The sequence below is a fragment of the Lipophrys pholis genome, assembly GCF_963383615.2.
Source record: "Lipophrys pholis genome assembly, chromosome: 11".
NCBI classification, from domain to species: Eukaryota; Metazoa; Chordata; class Actinopteri; order Blenniiformes; family Blenniidae; genus Lipophrys; species Lipophrys pholis.
Window position 1 is genome coordinate 11,574,013 of NC_137631.1, and position 21,571 is coordinate 11,595,583.

At 41.3% G+C, this 21,571-nt stretch overlaps 1 protein-coding gene and 1 long non-coding RNA gene across 2 annotated transcripts in view; one reads left to right on the forward strand and one right to left on the reverse strand.

The window, feature by feature from the left end:
- Positions 1-8,749, forward strand: part of kcnq1.2 (potassium voltage-gated channel, KQT-like subfamily, member 1.2) — a gene marked incomplete at its 5' end in the record, with an annotated part of 166,501 nt that extends 157,752 nt beyond the window's left edge. The window contains one exon of the mRNA XM_080474641.1: positions 6,673-8,749. Coding sequence (XP_080330767.1) covers positions 6,673-6,819 — 147 coding nt within the window. The 3' untranslated portion in view covers positions 6,820-8,749. The remainder of the gene's footprint in view (positions 1-6,672) is intronic.
- On the reverse strand, positions 293-4,605 carry LOC308117301. Its single transcript, XR_013935833.1, has 3 exons — positions 4,455-4,605; positions 3,688-3,784; positions 293-1,543 (listed from the first exon to the last, which is right to left on the reverse strand). It is a non-coding gene; the product is annotated as an uncharacterized lncRNA (long non-coding RNA).
- Positions 8,750-21,571: the final 12,822 nt, after the last annotated feature.

A 21,571-nucleotide genomic window follows, 5' to 3' on the forward strand; every position in this document is an offset into this window, starting at 1 on the left:
GCAAATATTATGTGGCGACGTAGAAGCAGTTTTTAAACTTAAATAAGCTCTGAACATAACTTGAATTTGCACCGTTTTTTGGTGATTTTTGACCTTCTTGCTCAAGCAGCTATTGAAAATCAATGATGTCACTGGTTTAACTATAGACCGCTATCGAGTTGTAGCACTTTACTTAGATTTTTAGGAGCCATCTTATGAGTTTTGCTTTGTTGGTTGCTGAAATAGCATTGATGATAATTAGAGGGGATAGATTCTGTCCTCCAACTCAATGGAAATCAGTCAGATTCATATTCAGAACGAAGGATATCAAGTCATCGAGTTTTATTTATTCACATACACAAAAACATCTCGAGTGAAATAAAATGTTCATACCAGAAGAACTCCTCTCCATTGCCAACTAATTGGTATCACAGTGATACTGTGGGATATCCGATTACAAGACAGTTACACTTTCTCAATAGGCTTTTTCTTTATAAACTATTGACAAACGTTTTGTTTTAAATCAGCCGCTATATGCCTGGTAAAAAACACTATTTCACCCAGTGGCTATAATTTTATATTGCAGTTGAGATTCCATTGACAAGCATGCAAAATCCTAATTTTGTTATGCTCTAGTTATTTTCTTTAGCCTTATTTCCAATCTCTTTAGAAGAATAAGAATGGTTTGTTTTTCACATTTATAAGGACAGGCAATTAACCTTGTGGATGAAACAAACAACTGCATATTTGAATGCACTTGTAGATCCAAAAAGACAAAGGTCAAAGCTTTTTCTCACACATTTGGAAAAAAAAAAGAATTGACCAGAATTGGTAAACCTTAGGGGGAACCACAATGCCTTTTAAAGCCTAAAGAGAACCTACAAGTATAATGTGTGTAGAGTCAACATCAGCGCCTCATCCCACTATTGCTAAAGAGCCTTATCTAAAGAATTTGTGCTGAATAAGTGTGGCAAAGTTTTCATCGTTGACTCTGTTGCATTGCGAGTCCATGTGACGCCGTATCACACGTCACAAAAATGTTGGTTAATTCTCTCCCATGTTCAGAAAATTCGTCACAATGGCAATAAATCAAAGCACAATAACAATGTTGTTTTTCCAAAGGCCCCACAGGACATATTAAAGAATTCTTTTTCCAATTGGAATGGCTGTTATGTGAGAAATGCTATTGTCATGTGAGTAGACTCAGTCATAACAGATGTAAAAAAAAAAAAAAGAAAACACACGGAAATTGTCTGGGGTTACAAAGGTTGAAGCACTGGGTCCTTTGATGTTACGGTGGTGAGAATAAAAACAGCGCATATACACAGCAGCATGCGAGCACGGTGACCCGAGCAGTTGTTTCCCTCGCGTCTTATCGGCCTCTCCGTCCGACTTCCCTCTCCGTTGTCTCGCGCAACTGAGCGCAGATTTCATGACGGGAATCTGGACAGGCACACGTGCCAAGACATTCCTGGAGCTGGTAGTCTTTCCTTCTTGGCTTCTGTGCGCCGCTCGTGTTTTTGCCGTTTAACTCCTCGTTGCTCCTTAATCCTCCTGAAGGTGACTGTCAAGAGAAGAAAGAGAGGCTGACACCAGGAGGAAGATGCGCCTCTTGTTTGCACCTTGTTTGTTTTAGAGGACTGATTGTTCACTGTCGGTGTGTTGAGTGTTCAGAGGAAGTTTACATACTCGGAAATCCAGTTGAGCCTTCGCTATGCAATGTATACGTTGACCTGGTTTGCCCTGCCGAATCGCACATGACATCTCACAACACTTAATTGCCAACAGGGCACGCCCTCACTCTGTATCGCACATCCATCATGTACGTCATGCCTCTATTTGTCAGTCATCATGCGATGGCAGAATTTGGCATGGTTGGTTCAGAGAATGAGGTGAATGCAGTCTCAAGCTTCTTCTTTTTTCTTTTTTCTTTTTTTAAAGCTTTATAACTCCCCAACAGATGGCAGTGTGAATCGTTCCACGTTTTGTGAACAGGCCAGCTTATGCAGAGGATGGACGGACTTGAATGAACTAATACATTTTCAAGTGTTTGCATGGCTTAGAAGTGCCTTAGTGTACTGCTCTTGTCTTCTCTTGTATTTTCTTCTCTTCTCTTCTCTTTCTTTAAAGTGTTATGTAGTCTCTATTTGATCTGTATGATGGTAATGTATTTACTCCCTGACTCAAAACAGTCACAGCAAGCTTCATTGTGCTTACTTGTGACTTCGTTTTGCAAATTTATTCCATTTAGCGCAGCCTGACACAAGTAACAGTTCTGCAACAAGCAGAAAACCATAAAGTTTGTGAGCTCTAACAATGCTTGACACTCAACTTGACTTGTGAGATTCTCCTGCAGGCTTTACAGAGGCCATCTATGTTAAGTATATGATGTAATGTCTGTCTGGCACGTACTGCTGTTGGTTCTAGATTTTCATACTGAGTTTTTTTTCTTTTTTTAATTGACATTTGTGATACAGATCTTCTTGTCTGAATCAATCGGCTCTGCAGCTGCTTCCACTTTGTCTTTGTGTCATTCAGTCTTGAATCATGAATTCAGTTCATGTCACATCTGAACAACGTCCTTTCTCGAAGCATCAAAACTTTAAGCGTTGCCCCTACTGATGACTTTGGCTTCAGTCAGTGTCCTGACATGGATGTGGTACCTCCTTCACTCACTGTTTGTTATTTGCTAGGTCACTAGCACACCGACACATTGTCTACACTGTCCACACTGTGTCCTCATTTGTTTGCCTCCTCGTACGCTGATGTTTAGCAGATAACAGACAGACAGTCCCGGGGGAGGGCAGGAAGGTGGTTCAGGAAGGGTGTTCCTGTGTGAACAGGAGCTCTGTGTCCTCCCCACTGCTGTCCCCATACTCCATGTCTCCAGCAGTCACTGTAATGACTGGAAGTACATGGAGTACAGGTCAAAGAGCCAACACGCTGTAGGTAGCACACCTGTGGGATCTGCTGGGACCATTGATTTAAGCTTCTTGTACACAATCAACTGGCCCTTATCTTGATTTTCTAATGTCTGGTAAAATGTTCCCATCTAACTGTAAAGTCCTAAATGAAATTAAAGTAGAGTATAAAAGAGAAATAGGGAGATTACTGGACATCAAGTCTTGTGTTGAGAATGTGAAGAAATACATGTCCAATAAGCGAATGAACACAACGTTTAAATCAACTGTATGTATGCTTACAGTATGTTGTTTTATAAGCTGTGTTTTTGTGTTACACATTCCAAGGTTTACTGCACGCAGGAGTCTTACTTCTACAACTGATTTTACAATTATGTAACTTTTGCAGTTTTATCTTTGTTTTGTTTTATTTACATTCAGTGATAGCTACACATGCATGTGGAAAGGCTGTAAGTATACATAATTGTGTGTGGATTTATTTTTTATTCAGTTCAGTCATGTCATAAATAAAAGCAAAGTACAACATCCCTGTTCTACAAACCAACTGACTGTATTGTATGTACTCAAGACAGCAATAAAAGACAATACATGTAGTGGGACAGACTAAAACTTCCTCAATTGGGGGCTATGTTAATATGAATGAAATCATGGTTTGTACAACAAGTCAGACAGAAGTGAAATACCCATTAACTATAAAATCAAATAGAAAACTTCCATCAACGGACAATGTTTCAAATCACTTCAGTGGGATAGCGACTGCTGCTAAAGTGTCAGGTTTGTGACTCACCCATGTGTCGTCTGCGGTTGGACGGCCATTTGGGGACAGCTGGTGCTTCACCTGTCACTGGATCACATATGTTCATATGAGCCAGCAGTGATTTGGCCTAGTAAACATCAGTGTGGTCAACTTAGTATAGATTACAACTCCTTTTAAAAGCAACTCCTTACTAAAGCCATAATTAGTTTCAACTGACAAGTTAGTCATTCCGCTTGCTAAAGATCTGAGACAATTCTCAAATAAAGCTTGTGGATTTAGATCTTAGTGTATCTTGGGTAATCCTCCTGCATGGCATGTGCGCCACTTTGAGTGTGGCAATTCTGCAATAATGACAAATTACATAGCACAAATGTCAAAATTGCCTTAAATCATGACAGTACAGTATTTAATGTCAAACACCTGACTAACAAAAAACATACAGCGGTCACACCTAAACCGTTAACATAGAAATAACAAGGTTTCTTTGACAATACAATGGAATAACAGGAAGTACAAACTTGTTTGGCGTGCCAAAAATGTGATGAGTAATACCTGTCTGGATTGTGTGAGTGTGTATCATGCAGACAGGGACAGACATCAAAACACGCCATTTTCCACTCCCAAGTTTAATAGTATATGTACTGTGGGTAATGTTCATGGATACCACACATATTTGTCCATTTTTCATCAAAAAGAGAACCAGCAACAATAATCAGTTGTTGCTCTAAAATAGAACAATAAAGGAATGTGAACCTGGCAATGTCATTAAAAAAAACAAAACAACCAAAAGCTCCTACCTGCTCCCTTTTTTGCTTTTCTCATTTGTAATCACACCATCTCTGTAACAGAAGGAGATGCCCTCTTTAAACCTGCACTGAAACCACCAGTGATGCACTCAGACGGCTGCACTTTCAGAACCTCGCCCGCTCACGTACCATCTTCCACAATGCACATTCGGAGATGCTATAAGGAGTTTTTTGTGTTTGCAAAACCCCTGCCTTTTCCGATTCTTTTTCTTTTTTGTCTTCCTCTCGGTCTTTTTGACGACTTCTTTCAGACACAACACAGAGGAATTCCTGATCCATTATAAGCCTCCACGAGAATGCTGATAAGTCTGTAGATTACTACCCAACATGTTTATGATACCCTATTATTCTCTAAGCTTCATCCGGGCCCAGCGCGTGCTTCTTGTACTTAGCTCAACTATTTAGGTCACAGTGCAATCATCTCACAGGGAAGTAATGTGAAGGTAAAATAGTTGTCACCCAAATTTTACAAGTAAGTAAAGGGAAAGTGTAATTTCCAGGCAACTACTATATGTGTTTATGACTTTAAATTTCTATGGGAGCTCTTTAACTTCAGACACACATATAAAGGTCACAGATTGTAGAGAACCTTTCCTCCTCTTGTTGAAATTCAAGTCTAAGTGCACTTGGCATACAAGTGCACCCAGAAAGCACACAGCTGTATTCTTCAATTGTATCTGTAAATGTGTTTTGGGACTTTTCCTATTTTGGCATGTCACACAAAATGTGCCCATATCAGCATAGCCCATCATCCAAAACTTTCTGACTTAGGAAACATTCAGTGATCATTGAGTAATGAAGCTACAAGACTGAAGAAACCAGAAGATTACTTGAAGATCCCCTGAGAGCACAAAAAGTTCCTTATTTTGATCCCAAAACTGCTAAAAACTGTGATTTATGTAACCTTTTAAAACAAAGTAAAGGAGCTACAGACTTCTACCATTTCCAACCTTTAAAAAAAAGAAACAAAGCCAGTCCATTCTTCTGCCCTATGATGTTTGTCAGACATCTTGTACAATGCACAATTGCTCATAAGTTATGATCCCTGGCGCCCTGTCATGTGATTTCATTCTTCACAGTGACCGACTCTAATAATTTGAGATTTACGCTTCCTATAATGGCTCATATTTTAACAACAATAATAGCTGCTGAACATCCCGCTCTGCTATAAACATGTCGGGGTCATCAGGCGCACACAGTAAAAGGAAGGTTCATACCCTGACGGCCATGAAAATGTCATTGATGTTAACTGTCTGAGGGTGCCCTGCCAGAAATACAGAAGTTGGTCCAGAGTTCTTTGCTATCAGCATCTGAGAGAGACGGGAGTGTGAATCTGTCCGTCGTGCCTGCTGCGAGAGATGATATGACTCTTTGATGTTCTCTCCTGTTTAGGGTTTGATTTACAAAGCGCCACGTTTATCATCTTCCCCGGTTTCTTCAAGGCGTTGGAGCCATTGTAGGGCGTGGGTTTGAGCGTGTTTCTCTCTAAGCACTTTTGGAGAGTTAGCGAGACAACTGCGGAGGTAAGACCAAGGCCAAGGCTCTGAAGATGTAGAAACTCCACCCTTTGAAGTTACAGAGCTGGGTGGAGGGCGTCTGGCACCTCCTTTTTCTGTCTTGTCTGTGTGTGTGTGTGTGTGTGTGTGTGTGTGTGTGTGTGTGTGTGTGTGTGTGTGTGTGTGTGTGTGTGTGTGTGTGTGTGTGTGTGTGTGTGTGTGTGTGTGTGTGTGTGTGAGCGCACGTGCATATGCATATGCTGACTGTATTTGCATGTCACCAGATAGTCTGTGGTGTGTTTACTCGTGTGTTCACACGACAGTTAGACTGGCTGCTCCCTGTCAGAGACGTCTCTGTTGGGTGACACACCTGTGTTTACAGTTGGGGAAGCATGTAAACCACATTGGCCTGTGTGCGTCTGTGTTTCTGTGTGTGTGTATGCCCACTTAGCTGAGCAGCTTTTGTAATGAGTGGCTTTAGCAGGTAGACGGCGACTGGCAGACTAACGTGTCATTATATCTCACGCTACTCTGTCATTGGGATGGCAACTGTATTAAAGAGGCAGATGGATGCGAAACAAAAGCACAGACTCGCTGGCAATCTTTGTTTGTTTCATAATGCAGGTTTGCACTGTACTTATGTGGAGAGTGTTTATCCCAGAGGCATTCACCTAGCCTAACCTGTTTGTCTTCTGTCACTGTGCTCAATTCAGATCCATAAGATGGACCAGAAAATGGACTCCATCCTGCGGATCCTGATGGAGCAGTTTCCTCCCAAGCCCGAGCTGACGTCCAAACCTTCCATCCGCAGAGTGACCATTCAGAAACGCATGGGTACTAGCATCGACGATGGGCCATGACGTCACTGAGATGTCAGTTCTGGGCGGAATGGCATCATCATAACGGGACAATTAAGGGAGCAAGAGTTCACAAAAGCAGCCTCAGCCTCTGTGTGGAGGCCACAAATCAATAAGGGGACCCAGTCTTCCACAAAAACACCCACTTCTTTTCCATTTAAGATTCCCAATTTTTTTATTTATTTATTTATTTATTTTTTTTGTTGACCTTTGACCCCTAACAAGAAAACAACTTAAAGTCCAATTGACACTTGATTCAGACACGAGAGCAGAGCAACTATTTAGAGAGGGATTCAAGGTGTAGACAGCAGGCTGGGGTGACTTCTTTCAATAGATTGTTGGCCCTGAAGCAGCCTTTTTTTCCTTCTCAACAGAGCATTCTTTTTTTCGACGATAATATTAAGGGCCTTCGTTCTATCCGTGCAACGCTCGGCCAATAGAGCAGAAGCAGGCTGCATTAGTTCATTTCACTACATTAGCCTCATAATCACAGTGATCCATGATGGTTATTTATGTGTGGCCCGTCACTGAGCTGCATTCCTCCGCTCCAAATATTATTCCAAAGCTAACTAACCCCGTAATGAAGTCATAATGCAATCAAAGCACCCGAGTTCCCCAAAGACAGAGAGAAGAAGAAAAGACCTGGAAGTCCAGCCATGGCAGATGCATTCCTCAAATCCTTCTGATTATCTTGGCTCCACCAACACCTAGTACACGACAGGGTTTTTTTTTTTTCCATGGACATGTATCCATCCAGCCTAACTGTACCCAGGCTGCTGTGTTTGTTAGTAATAATCGAATAACGTGAAGTGGGAGGTCAGGTTATCTGTTGACTTTGCCCTGTGCCGCAGACCAGAGGGCTGAAGTAAAAAAAAGAAGTGGAACAGAAGGAAGGGGTCTGGCCCAGGTTGGGGTGGCTAACATGATGTTGATTTACTGCCATGCTACAGCTAATAGAAATCGCTAAACTGCCGTGACAGGGCCTGGTGCTGTGTTTCAATCAGAAGCTCTGGCAAGAGGCTTTTTTCACTCCTGAGTTTTCATAAGTTTATCAGTGTCAAACCCTTTCAACACACACGCCACCGCAAGGACTCTGTTCAATGTCTTCTCTCGCTCGGGCACGAACGTGGCTGTGTTCAATTTGAAATAAATTTCCCCCCATTAAAGCTCAGATTATTTTTTCGATCCTGAGCTAATGAATTTGCTGAATGCTTAGTAAGGGGAGATTACCGTCTGAGAGCCACTGATGAAAAGAAACAGTGGAAAATGGGCAGAATTTAAACAGTGAGCTCTGAGGAGCCGGCACACTAATTTTCTGTGAAAGCTTTGGAAACATCATCCTACCACTGAAAACAGTGGAAAGATAATGCCCCCACTTTGTTTATCTACTCCTTGTGTTTATCTGACTGGCTGATTAGGCATGCAAGGGATAGAGAATAACTCAGCTACTGTGTGCAGCTATTGTACGAAGCGCCCCTTGTAATCACCGCATGCCCGCTCCTATGAAGATAGATCACCACACACAAAAAAATAAAAACACGGAACAAGCTACGACCTTTTAAAAAGCGTTTTCTCAGCACCAGCGTATGTTTTCATATTTTTGCAGTGGTTGAAAATTAAAAAGTATTTATCTTTTGTTCAATAAAGTTGTTGTATTTTACACGCTCTCTGGCTTTGTGGCAGACCTTGATACATATCCGGCTCTCTGTTCTCCTGTACAGTTTTATAAGAGTTGTAAATAGGACCATTGCCTTATTGTAATCTATTTATTATCATGTGGGAATAAGACCAGGAATTTTGTCTGCTTGCTTTGAGTGGTGAGAAACCAGATGAGGCTGCTGTTGTACAAATGGTTGGAAGCGATTGTAAATGACATTCGCACACACCCTCTTGCACTGTAGCGCGGCTGTATATAATAAACGTCCATTTCATTATTTTCTGGCTTCCTCTTTTGGCTTGGGAGAAACCTGACTCCCTTCGACACTTTGCTTTCATTGGAGGGTGAAACGTGTCGTATGTTTCTTTTGGAGCCATTCGTTTAACTCCTCAGCTGACCGAGCCGGGTCAAGGTAAGTCTTGGACCGCAGTTTCCAGCCAAATAAAATCTCCTCAGCTCCTTGTTTCGTTGGATCCTTTTCGCATTGCAATCACCACGGAAAAGGAAGAGAGAAAAAAAAATAAATAACACGTTCCTTGTGCCTACTTTGAACTTCAATATTCCATAACCCACTGAGGGAGGCATGCAGAGGAAAGGAGAATATGTCTCATATTACCACTCAATTATATTTGCCTTCAAAGGCCAAGAAATACTGGGGATGTCCCAAGATCAGCACAGCCCCGCATCAAGAGAGAGAAAGCAAGGATGCGGAGGAGCAAGGGTTCAGGAGAGGGGGAGAAAGAGAGAGAGAGAGGAAAGGATTGCAGGATCATGGTGCTGGAGGAGAAGGCAAAGTCATTTTACAATTAGCCCGAGGGACTACGAGTGTGGGGCTCTACTGCCTTCTGTTCTCCTTTGGTTTCTATCAGTATGAGAGAGAGAGAGAGAGAGAGAGAGAGAGAAAGAGAGAGAGAGAGAGAGACCCCGTGGCTCGCTCTGTCTGCCGAGGCTGCTCTGTCGCCCTTTGCTCCTCTTTCATCTCACGACGAGACAGAGAGAAGAGAGAGACTCCCACTTCAAAAGGCAGTTTGATCTCACAAGTACACAGGAGCACAGCCCAAAAGGGGATCTGAGGAAGCATTTAAAAGAAGAATATAAGGGCTGTACTGTCACAGATGCTGGACGGTCAAACCTTACCGTCCCACGGTCTGTGCAGAGGAGGAACTCCAGCAAGAGCGTGCAATGGTAGACCCTCTGAGCTTTACCGATCACCCGTACTGTCTTTGATCCTGCCACCTTTTAGCAACGCTCAGAACAGAACTTCATCATGCTGCCAACACAAATATCACAACCCAGACTTTGGGTGTGTTCACACTGGTCATGTTCGATAAAGTCGGATGTCTAAATGCAGCACCGACCGAAGAGCTGCAGAGTAACAAAGTATTATATTTTGTCACTATACTTGAGTAGATTTCTCAGGTATCTCTTCTTGTGTGTATCTATCTTTCTGACATCGTACTTTTACATCCTATATTTCAACACACTTGCATTCTTTGAACCGGTTTTCCATTTCATTTCTTTAAACCACCACCGATGATGATTCAGAGTAACATTAAGAGGCCCATAGTAGCTGACCATAACATTTCTTAATATATCTGTGGTTACGTCAATAATGGATGAATGCAATACTTCCTGTTTCAGCTTCAAGACTATGAGTTCTTCATAAATAAAGGATAGAAATAGAATTGATAATGTTTCCTATGAAATTCAGCCAGATTACTCATTTTGCAGCTGTTGTTTTTTTTCTTTTCGCCTGCATGCACCTCAGTGTGTTTGCATACAATACATGTATGTACATCTACTGTATATGCATCTATATGCTCATGTGCCTACATGGACGTCCGTGTGACCACCACCACTACAACTCAATTCAGCTTTTAAAATACATTGTCATATATTTTTTTTTAATTTACATGAGAAGATTTCAAAACTTTTACTTTTTTTGAAAGACCTTGAATTTGGACTTGCACTGTCATCAACTATTCTCCTCTGCAAGTATCTGTACTTTTACTTAATTATTAAAAGTAAGAACTTTGGTGAACTCTTAAGGGCTGAAGAGCAATTTTGGAGTCACCAATTAACCTAACAAACATGTCTGAGCCACAGTTTGTACTGCGCCTCAGGCTTGATTTCACAGAATTGCCCATTTCTTTCTTCTTTTTTTTTCACTTGTTTGGATCTTCTATGCTTGACATTAAATAAACGGATGATTATATTTAATAACTTCATACACAGCGGGAGATATCAATGTAGGTCAATGAGGCACACACAAAAATCGAAACTATTGATTCTGGCAAGTTTACAAATTTGTAGCATGGCCTTCAATCAATATGTCTTCATATAGCGCTTTTTCATACAGTAAATGTAACTCAGTAGTTCACAAGTGACTGACACTAAAACCAAAATAATCATTGCAGAGATATGAATTTGAAGGGTTATATCAATGTATGCGTCAATAGTCACACACACAAGACAGATAAAGAACATGAAACATGGGGATAGATGTATGGATGTAAATTTACAGTAAATTACAAAGCACAACGTAAAGTTATGGACTGAAAGGGGTTTTCAAAAAAAACCCTGGGCGGTTGTTCAAGCAGTTTGGAAACTGAAAGCAACATTGAAGTGAGGATTAAAATTAGCAATATCTAAAAAAAAATTATAAAAAAAACAACAACATTTACACCAACATAATCCAATGGTAGGATTAGTGTGCTCATTCTCTTCCAGTAGTATATAACTTAAAGAAATTAGATACTTCTTATAGGGAAAAGTGGAACAAACAGGAATGTCAATGTCTTACACAGCTCCACCACGGCTACTTCACCACATATTTTAGGTTGTCTGCGGAACATTTTGAGACCCTTCGGGGACTGGCAACGCCACATCTGACAAACCAGAAACTTTCATCTGGCCTGCAATTATTGTGAGATCTATTCAGCACAACACATGACTGATGAGTTTATTCACTGTGCCAACGCTCATAAAAATATTTTATTTTAAAAGGGATAAGTTTAAGTTTTGATCGAGTTACTGCACTAAAGTACCCACTGAAATAGTTTAAGCAATATTAATTTGAGGGGGTAAAGAAATACACCAAAAGGGATCAAACTTCTCAAGGGATGAACACAATTTGAACATATCTGAACATGGAGTATTTTTAAATTTGATCATCATGTTATGAGCAATGTTTGCCCCACATTTTCCACATCTTAAAAAAAAACAGAAAAAAAACAAAAAGACAACAAACAGGCCCAGCTGAGAGGCCATATGTGAGTCGGTGGTAGTCGCCAGGCTGTGCGGCTGTGCCTGCCCACCATGGCCGAGCCTGGAGGCCACCTGTCTAGAGGGGCCCAGGCATGCAGAGGCCCAGCAGTTCTATATGAAAGCAGATATGTGTCAACAGGTGTATGTGTGTTTGCGTGTGTGTGTGTGTGTGTGTGTGTGTGTGTGTGTGTGTGTGTGTGTGTGTGTGTGTGTGTGTGTGTGTGTGTGTGTGTGTGTGTGTGTGTGTGTGTGTGTGTGTGTGTGTGTACATGCATGTGCGTGTTTGTACTGTATCCTCCAGGACTGGGACAAACAATGTCAGCAGCAGCTGATGCCAGGCACTCTGTCAGGAGTTGTCCCTAAATAACTGAGGCCACCAGTTGCCTGGAGAACAGTTGTTGTATGGCTCCTTCGCCCTCCCCCTCCTCTGTTCACCACAGAATATGTGTCATCCCCATTTCTGCGCTCTGAGAGTCAAACAGACGGCTGGACTGTGATATGATCGTCTCAGATGAGCTTCAACACAACACACTGATACACATTTGTTGTGATCCAATCGTAATAATGTAATAATACCAGAGGTCTGCTATCTTTACTACTAAATGAGCTGAACTGGGGGAATTTTGTGCATTTTTACACACTCCAACACCAATAATATATATTCATCTTCAAAATGGAGAGAATACAGCTTATAAATGTGTTATTTTGCTATATTATGTCAAATCTGTGGTTCATGTTTCATTTGTAACCACAATTAATAACAATCACTTTATTCATGCTTACATCCTTTAGTGTTGCAGGCTGCTCTACATATTTGTAATTTGGAGCTGTTTTAGTATTTTCAGCTGTTGTAATGGTAGTTTCAACAATATTTGACATACAGGCAGTGAAACCGAGTCTTAACACGTGTGATTGGAAGCTTTGCCCAAAGGTGAGATACACTCTTGACAGGCCACGACTGGGATGTTACATGTACTTTAATCAAAGTTAACAAACAATTGAACTTTTTTTTTTTTTAAGTATTAATTTATTTAAATGTCACACTCGTCCCCTCGAAATGCAGTTTGGAGCATATGTATAAAAGTAAAACAAATGTAAAATGTAAAAAGCAATAAAAACGTTGCAGATCCCTGCACTACTATTAACAATCACAGGTCACAGAAGAACTTTATTTCATTCAAGCTGAACATTGTCCGATTGTTTCACAATGTTTTGGGGCGAGAACAGAGAACTCTTCTTTGATTATGGTGGGTTGAAAGTCAAGGTTGAAAAGCGGGACAGTCGCAGCAGCTTCATGTTTCACCTGACTGTATTAATAATCACCTTTAATCCCTCGTATTACTTAAGCATGGCCCCGTTTTTTTTTATGGTTTTCTTTTGGGAAATACAGAAGCAACAAGGTTCTTCTCATTGACTGATCCTACCGTAATCGATCTGTGTTTGAGACCCAGCTCCGAAACTCTGTTTCTCATGCAGCAGATACAGTATGCCCTTTGACCTCCCCTCTGTTTGGTCCAAGCAGGACGACATCACCCCTTGGGATAATAAATCAGTCAGAGGCCGAGGGGTTAGATCGACCCCCTGCAACCTTTGACCTTATGAGATTTCCCTCAGCCATATGTCGGTGGCTCAACAATGCCCCTAAAGACCAGAGGAAAACCGAGCCACAACACAACAACACAAACAGACCCCGTTAGGATCCAAAGATCTGTCTGAGCTGCTTGGTTCAACATCCTCCGTCGAACTGGCTGTGGAAATAGAAACCCCCGCCCATGGCAAGTGCGGCTGCTGCTAATGTGCTGTTACGGCTGCTGCAGATTTGAGCTGAAGTCTGGACTCGTTTTTAAGAGGGAGAGGTGTGGAAGAGGCAGAAGGAGTTGTTGGGGGCTGCCTATATAGCTCATATTATTGGGTCCCCCCCCCCAGACATAGAGTGAATTCCAGTCCAGATGAGAAACTGGAAGGACTTCAGTGGCGCAAATGGGTTTGGCCAGCTGAGGCAGAATGTGAGGCACGGCGGACAGCTGCACCACAGAGCTACTGTAACACAGACAGTGCAAGAGACATGGCGGTTACTGTGAAACCACACAGAGATACTGTGCACATGCTCTGAGCGTCATTCTTGGTCATTTGCAATGTTTAGATTATTATTATTATTATTTTTTTTTTTTGCACTCCAATGCTAATTAGAAAGAGGAAGTGAAAACACAACACAAACACAAGGATTCTTTGAAAAACCGGCCTTGCAGTTCTGCGCAACAGGGTTTCATTGTTGCACACCTCTTATTACACACCAATTCTCAGAAATGACGCATTTCGAGGCGATGATGAGGAAGATAACACAGAAACAGATTGAAATCCAGATCACAAACATCGTTTTCTGAAAACACATATTTTAAGAACTTGAATTAATTGAAGTGTAAATGAAGACAACACACACACACACAAAAAAACATTTAGCAAGAGTATTACTTTTGTTTTGTTTTTTTATTGTGGATCAATCTTAGAATGTTATCTCCATTCTGAAATTAGATGAAGCACATTTTGATGGGTTGAGGTTCAGGGGGTTAAATTCAATTGAAATGGGCACTTTCCCCACCATTTGAAAAGCCTTGATTAAACTGTATTTCAAAAAAAAAAAATTTAAATCAATTAATGTATTCTGGAGGGCAATTCATTCACTGTGTGTTAACATGATTGATATCAGACTCTGTTACATTTCCACAGCATGGAAGCCAAAAAAATCCCCCCAACAGCAATACCGTTACCGTACAATGGGTGAAAATTGAAAACAGAGTAAAAAAGAAAAAAAAGAAAAAGAAAAGAATTTTCAGGGAGTCGATGGACCACATCCATCCACGGCAGTCCAAGAGCAGAGGAACGTCTCATATGGTGAAGAGTCTGCTTTTCTCATTAGGCCCTGTGTTGGAGAACATGCTCACTCTTTCTTATTGCAGGAATCTTTTCAACACCCGAACTGAAGTCGGCACCATGCAGAGGCCCCACGAGCCTCCTGATGAGGGCAGCAGAAGCCGCCCCAAAAAGAGAGAGAGAGAGAGAGTTTCAAAAAAAAAAAAAAAAGATTTGGGTATATTCACATGAAATGTGGAAAGTTGATGCATTTCTGCTGCCGGTCCAAAACAGAACTTAAGACGTTTTTCCATTTAGTGTCATTTGAACCGAGCGCCTGCCCTTGTCATGGGTTTGGATGTTCTGACAGGTCGGCTCAGTGCTTGGAATGTAATTTGATGTATACTGTGGTCAGTGTTGTAACATGTAACAAAGTGACTGACTGGAACTGTTGGCGCATTCGTTTTTGTATATGTTACACAAAGTTGCATCACATTTAAATATGTTGCATCACGTCAAAATCCACATCACACCCTGACACACCCACCATGTCATATTCTCCTGTGTGGAAAACCTCCTCTGTTTTCACACAGTTTGGCACGGTGTTGTAAAGCACATCTACTATGTTGCTAAAGACTTTTAGGGGTAAAAATACACCTTCTCACGGTTTATTCTAATGAAAACACCACTTCTGAAAAATAATTTCACCGCTGACTTCTCTCACATTCGTTTTATTAAATTTTTTGGGGGTCAAAATTTTTGTGTTAAAAACAATTAGTAATTAATTTAACTAATAAATGTGATTTATTCATTAAAATTATTACAAAATCTATGAAATAGCATCTGTTACAGATTTACTAATTCATTAATTTATTCATCTCTCTCTTTCTTGTGCGGTTCGTAAAGTGCAAGTTAGACAACTTTTTCCCAGTTGTTTGTTGTTTTTGGCTACGCGCGAAAGATAAAGTTCATGTACCAACACAGCGCCATTATCGCTGAGATTTATGGAGATAGTCTGCAATGCGAGTCTTTCATTTTGGGCAATGTTTTGTTTTTTGTTTGTTTTTTTGTTTTTAAATCAGTTACACCAAAAGAGCATGTCAAGTGAAAATAGCAGTGCTCCGTAAGAAAAACACTATCGGCTCTGCGCAGATGTTTCAGTTGGAGACTCTGCCTTTATTTCTCAGCCAAATCCATTCAAACTCATCCCTGGGCATTCCTGACAGGATTACTGGGCCAGGTACCGTCTGCTGGTCGAGAGAGAGAGAGAGAGACAGAGAGAGAGAGAGAGAGAGAGAGAGAGAGAGAGGTGGGATTGAGTGTGCAGCAGCTCAGTCTGCTTGTTGTGCACGTCTCTCGCTGCTGCTTGAGCAGATTTGGATTGATAAGAGATAAAGGCTCTTTGATAGGCCGCAGGTGTGCTGCTTTAATGAGCATTACCCAGACTCCCCGGCCTTTCTTTTCCTCAAAGCCGTACCGCAGACGCACATCTGCACATCTGTCGTTCAATGCTCGGCAGCATCTCTAACCTTGTGACCTCTCCTCCCTGCCTGTCACTCATTCTCAGCCTCTCTCTCTCTCTCTCTCTCTCTCTCTCGCTCTCTCTCTCTCACTCTCTCTCTCTCTCTCTCTCTCTCTCTCTCTCTCTCTCTCTCTCTCTCTCTCTCTCTCTCTCTCTCTCACGCACTCGCACATCGCACTGCTGTGTTTGAGGAACCCAAATGATGTCAGTGCGCCTGCTTTTCAATGAATTGGTTTTCCTGTGTCAATACAGCCTGTCTCGCTCGGTGAATGCAACTGAGCTGTCCAAAAAAAAAAAAAAAAAAAAAAAAAAAACGCATTCAAGCTCCACCCACTTGGGGCATTCCAGTCAGCTAAACAAACATTCAGAAAAAATACAGGGAGGGAAAAAAAAAGAGTGATGTTTTTCTGGCCTGCTAAAAAGTACACTGCAGAAACAAAGAAGGAGAAAGACAGAGGGAGAGAGAGAGAGAGAGAGAGAGAGAGAGAGAGAGAGAGAGAGAGAGAGAGAGAGAGAGAGAGAGAGAGAGAGAGAGAGAGAGAGAGAGAGAGAGGGATGTTAGGTGTTTGTTTGTGGGCATTGGCTTTCCCCTCCGTCACAGCCCGAGGTGCCAGGGGAATAGCTTGATGACGCGCGTTGTGGCCTGGGCAGGAAGCACGGGGAGGAACTTGTGGCTTTATATTAAGTGCTGGGGCGGTTAACAGGAAAAGATAACCTGTTTCTGTTGATATAGCAAGGAAGTGTGAATTCTTGGCACATGCGAGATGTTGCAGGGAGGAACAGGCCGACAGTGCCTTCCACATCTTTGATTGACTGGCTCACTGGAATTTCCTCGCGCGCTCCGTGGTTTTGTTGGGCTGGCTGTGATGGAGTGTTACAGGAATGCTTTTGGGGACATTCCTCCTGCAGGGGGGAAAGGTGTTTCTAATGCAAAGGGAGATACTGTTACATCATAGTGGCTGCGGACTTCTCAATGATATTGTGGAGAAATGATCAGGGTTTGTTTGCGTGTGTGCTGCTGAAACAGTTCAAGAGGTTTCGAGTTGTATTGCAAAAACGACCTGGTCACCTCATCTGAAGACTGTCTATAAGAGAACTACCATCCAATAATCAGTGTTACGCAACAGGGACTAAAAGGTGGGATGCAATTATCGGTTCCTTCTGTAAGTCGGAGTGAAGTCGTCGGTGCAGTTCAGTATTTTTTAACTGAAAGTGTTCATGCACAGCTTTCAGTGATGCAGAACTCCTAGTGCATGAACACCTGTTCTTGACAATAGGAACCAGCGGCTCGCAGCATTCGAGCAGCAGAAAGCTTCTATTGCAGATAGTGCCTGTCGGTGCTAATCCCAGGGAAGAGCGAGACAGCCGCTCTGCGACCGCGGTCATCTACAACAAAAAAGCAAACAAACTCCAAGATGCTTCTGTGACTGCAGCAGCCTTATTATGTCATAATAGTAATCGGTTACTGGCTTGTTGTGTTACCTCCATGAAGCAGTGGTGTTACGGTGACGTGTTACTTTAAAGGGTTTTCATCCGAACGCTGGCAATAACACAGGAGTGGTATATGGAAGTCAAAATGAAAAGCAGAACAACATGCCGATATTTCATCACAAACAAGGCGGCACGTCAGCTATAATGCATGTAAATATGTCAAATATATTAATCAGACTTTTGCCACAAAGTATAAAGATTTTTTTTTTTTACCATTATTAGTTTAAATGTCAAAAGTCAGAAAATACTTATTTATAATGCTTGTGGTGGGTTGCTCTTCACAAAACACACACACACACACACACACACACACACACACACACACACACACACACACACACACACACACACACACACACACACACACACACTGACTGCATTAACAATGAACTCTTTGCCCCCATGGGGGTTGGGGTAGGCGCAATAAAAACAAAGACCCTTTGGTCTCCTTTAAATTGGAGTCAAATATATTTAATAGTAAAATTCACCACTCCTGAACTGCCTTTGTCGTATTTCAATAAGCTGTTAACACCGTTATCATTGCCTTTTACATCGAGTGCAGCAAAGAGTCAGTCGCTGTGTGTATTTGCATCAGTTTAGATGAGGTCATTCTTTCAGTGGCCGAGAGAAAAAATTAATGTATCTACGATTATATAATAACAGTATGTTTCTGACTCAAGCTGTTGTGAAAAGTCGCTGAACAGCAAGGAAATATTGTGCAGCTGTTTGAAACGCAGTGCTTTTAAAATGGGATTTTTACAGGCCTTGTCCACACACACACACACACACACACACACACACACACACACACACACACACACACACACACACACACACACACACACACACACACACGCACATTAAATTAACAATGAAAGAATCCGTTTCACTTCAGGGTGTTGGAGAAAAACACACCATAAAATAAAAACCCTGACTGAACCATTTGCTCTGAAAAAATACATATTCAAAATTACAACTTTGATAAATTTCCCAAAGAACACTAAATGTAAGAAAAATTATTTGTGAAAAATATTTGCACATTCCAAGAGTTTGTGCATTCAAAACAAAGTGCCAGACACAGTTTTCTGATCGGAAAGGGAGTAAATTGTATCGAGGAATTTGACTGCCTCTGATTGAAAAGAGGAGACACCGGCGCTCGCTGAGCATTGCAGATTAATGCGATTGCAAATGTCTTTTCTTTTCTGGACCAGGCGGTCAATCAGTGAGGCAGATATACTTTGTCAACCCTGCAGTCAGATAGTCGACCACGTGGAGTCAGTGCAGTCAGTCAGTCAGTCTGGGCAGGGTGGAGGCTCGTAGACGGACCCTTTTGTCTGAGCAGAGAAGTCCCAGACACAACAGTGGCCAACCTCGGCCCCTCACAATGGCTCTCCACACAAAGGGCCACACACTGGGACAATGGGCCGTGCTTGGAGTGGGGGTGGACGGCTGAGCTGAGGTTACCCACCTGCACACTTCAGGACCGGACCCCCGCCACACCCGCCCATCCACCCACCTCCTCCCTGTCCACACACACACACACACACACACACACACACACACACACTGAGCCCCCACTCATCTAAAAGCTTGCAAACACTGGTGCAGGTGTCTTCCTGTCTCGGTGGCACGAGGGAGGAAGCAGGGAAATTCGGTGCAGCGAAAGCATCAATTTTGGTTTAACAAGAGAAGATATTGATGTCCTGCTTCTGGCATGCGTCACCCAAATCTACAAAAAAAAAAAAAAAAAAAAAGATTTACACAAATAATTCTTTTTCCTCATTTTACAGCTTCTATCACAGAGAACATGGGACACTTGGTTTGCATTTCTAATAACAATGTCATTTTCTGGTTGAAAGACAAAACAAGGACAAGCAGATTCCAGAGGATGTTGGTACCGTTAACTCATTACTGAGCACCACCGTGGGATTTTATCTTAAATTCATGTTGAGGGTGTGTATTCAATGATGTGAGTTAAACATCAATGAAAAGTAACACTTTTTTTTTTTTTGTCACTTATTTTCTACACTCCACTTACAAACTGAAAAATTTCAATAATTTCTTCTAAAGCCTATTGGGAGAGTTAGTCTCTGTTTAAATGGAATAATAAACACGACATCTGATGAAATATTCTAAAATGGTTAGTGCATTTTGGATTTTCATGACTTACAAAGATAATTGATAAAAACAGGCGTGACATATTTCAGCTTGTGTGTGACCAATCAAAAATATATATATAGAGCTGTGAATTAAACAATTTTTTTTACATTTGCACTTCAGAAATAGAATTAGAGCCTTTTAGATTATTATAAAAATTAAACTGCAAAGTCAGTTTTCACCAGGTGATACGTGAAAAAATATCACAATTTAAATTTTGCACCAGTTAGGAATTTTAGGCTGCTCTATGGCACATGTAATTTAGTGAGGATAGTGAGAACACACTCCTGAGGTGGGTGCATTTTAAAAATATATATGTGTGTGTTTTTTGGGGTTTTTTCCCCCCATAAGTTACTGAGGTGGATTCCATTCCCTTCGCTCCTTGTGATTAAATGACCAAGGTGTCGCTCGTCAACTTGGGTCAATTCCCTGGAGGAATCCTACAGAAGGTTTCAGAATAACTTTCCGATAAGCCCAAAATATAAAGTTTCAAAAAGTAGTGTGTATGTATGATTGTGGGAATGCAGGAGATGTAAATAGCAGCCACAAGTCAGAGAGATTTAATTTTCCTCATTTAATTGATTGCAACACAATTGTTTGACCACACATTACAAAATGCACATCAACATTTTTTTTAACAGGCTCAGTTTGCAACCTTATAAGAAAAAAAAAAAAAAAAAAAAAAAAAAAAAACCTACCAAAAATATGCTTGTACAAAATAAAACAATTATAAGTAAATGCCACTTTGGATAACCGTAATAAAAAAAAAACTTTTTTTTTTATTCTACATAAAAAAGGCTTACATAAATAAGTTAGTATAATTTCTCAGTGTTTTTACAAAAAAAAAAAAAAATAATTATGTACATAAGTACATTGCAAAGATTTACACAAATACACAGGCATAGTGACTGCATTTCTACCGAGACCAGCTGTTTTCTGTCTCCATCCAGGTGCACTCACACACACACACACACTCTCTCACTCACACACACCCGGGTGAACATAAACCACACTTCAGGCAAATAAAGAGGGGAGCTTTTAGATGCTCACAGTTGCATCCTCAGCAGGCTAACACTTTTTTTTTTTTAATTAAAAAAAAAAAAAAAAAAAAAAAAAAAAAAAAAAAAGCACAAATATCTGTGATATCACAAAGAAATTCAATGTGAAGTCAATTAAAGAGCACAGGCACACGCTGCCATCTGCATTGAAGCCACCGTGGATTTTGGTATTGTAGGACATTCAACCCCTGTGCAGAAAAGAAGAAGAGGAAAAAAAAAAAAAGGAGAGCACCCGGGCTCATTGAAAACATGAGGAATTCAAAGGGGAACACAACCTGTGCAGTTTGTATATGATCTTTTTCCTTCAATAAATGAGTACCTCACAACACCGCTATGATCACCTTCCAGGAATTAACTCACACACACCCAAACACACACACACATACACACACCCCGCTTACAAAATAAATATTGGCTGACTTAAAAAGTCCAAACAGAAATGTTACACTTCTTCCCGTGCGGATTTTCCCCATGACACATGAACGTATAGGAGAACTTGGGCCGGGTCACACTGGGGGGGTGGGGGGGGGGGGGGGGGGGGGGTGAAATCGCAGAAGGATGAGCTACATTTGTACCGTTCTTCACTGCCGAGTGAGGAAGATGACGAAGTGAAGACACACACACTGCTGAGAAACTGTAGGAAGCCGTGAATTCTTTTGATTTAGATGTTGCAATTAGGGACTGTGACAACATCACGCTGCTTTTGAGAAGAGAAAATGAAACAAAAAAAAAATAAAAAATAAAAAACAGGAA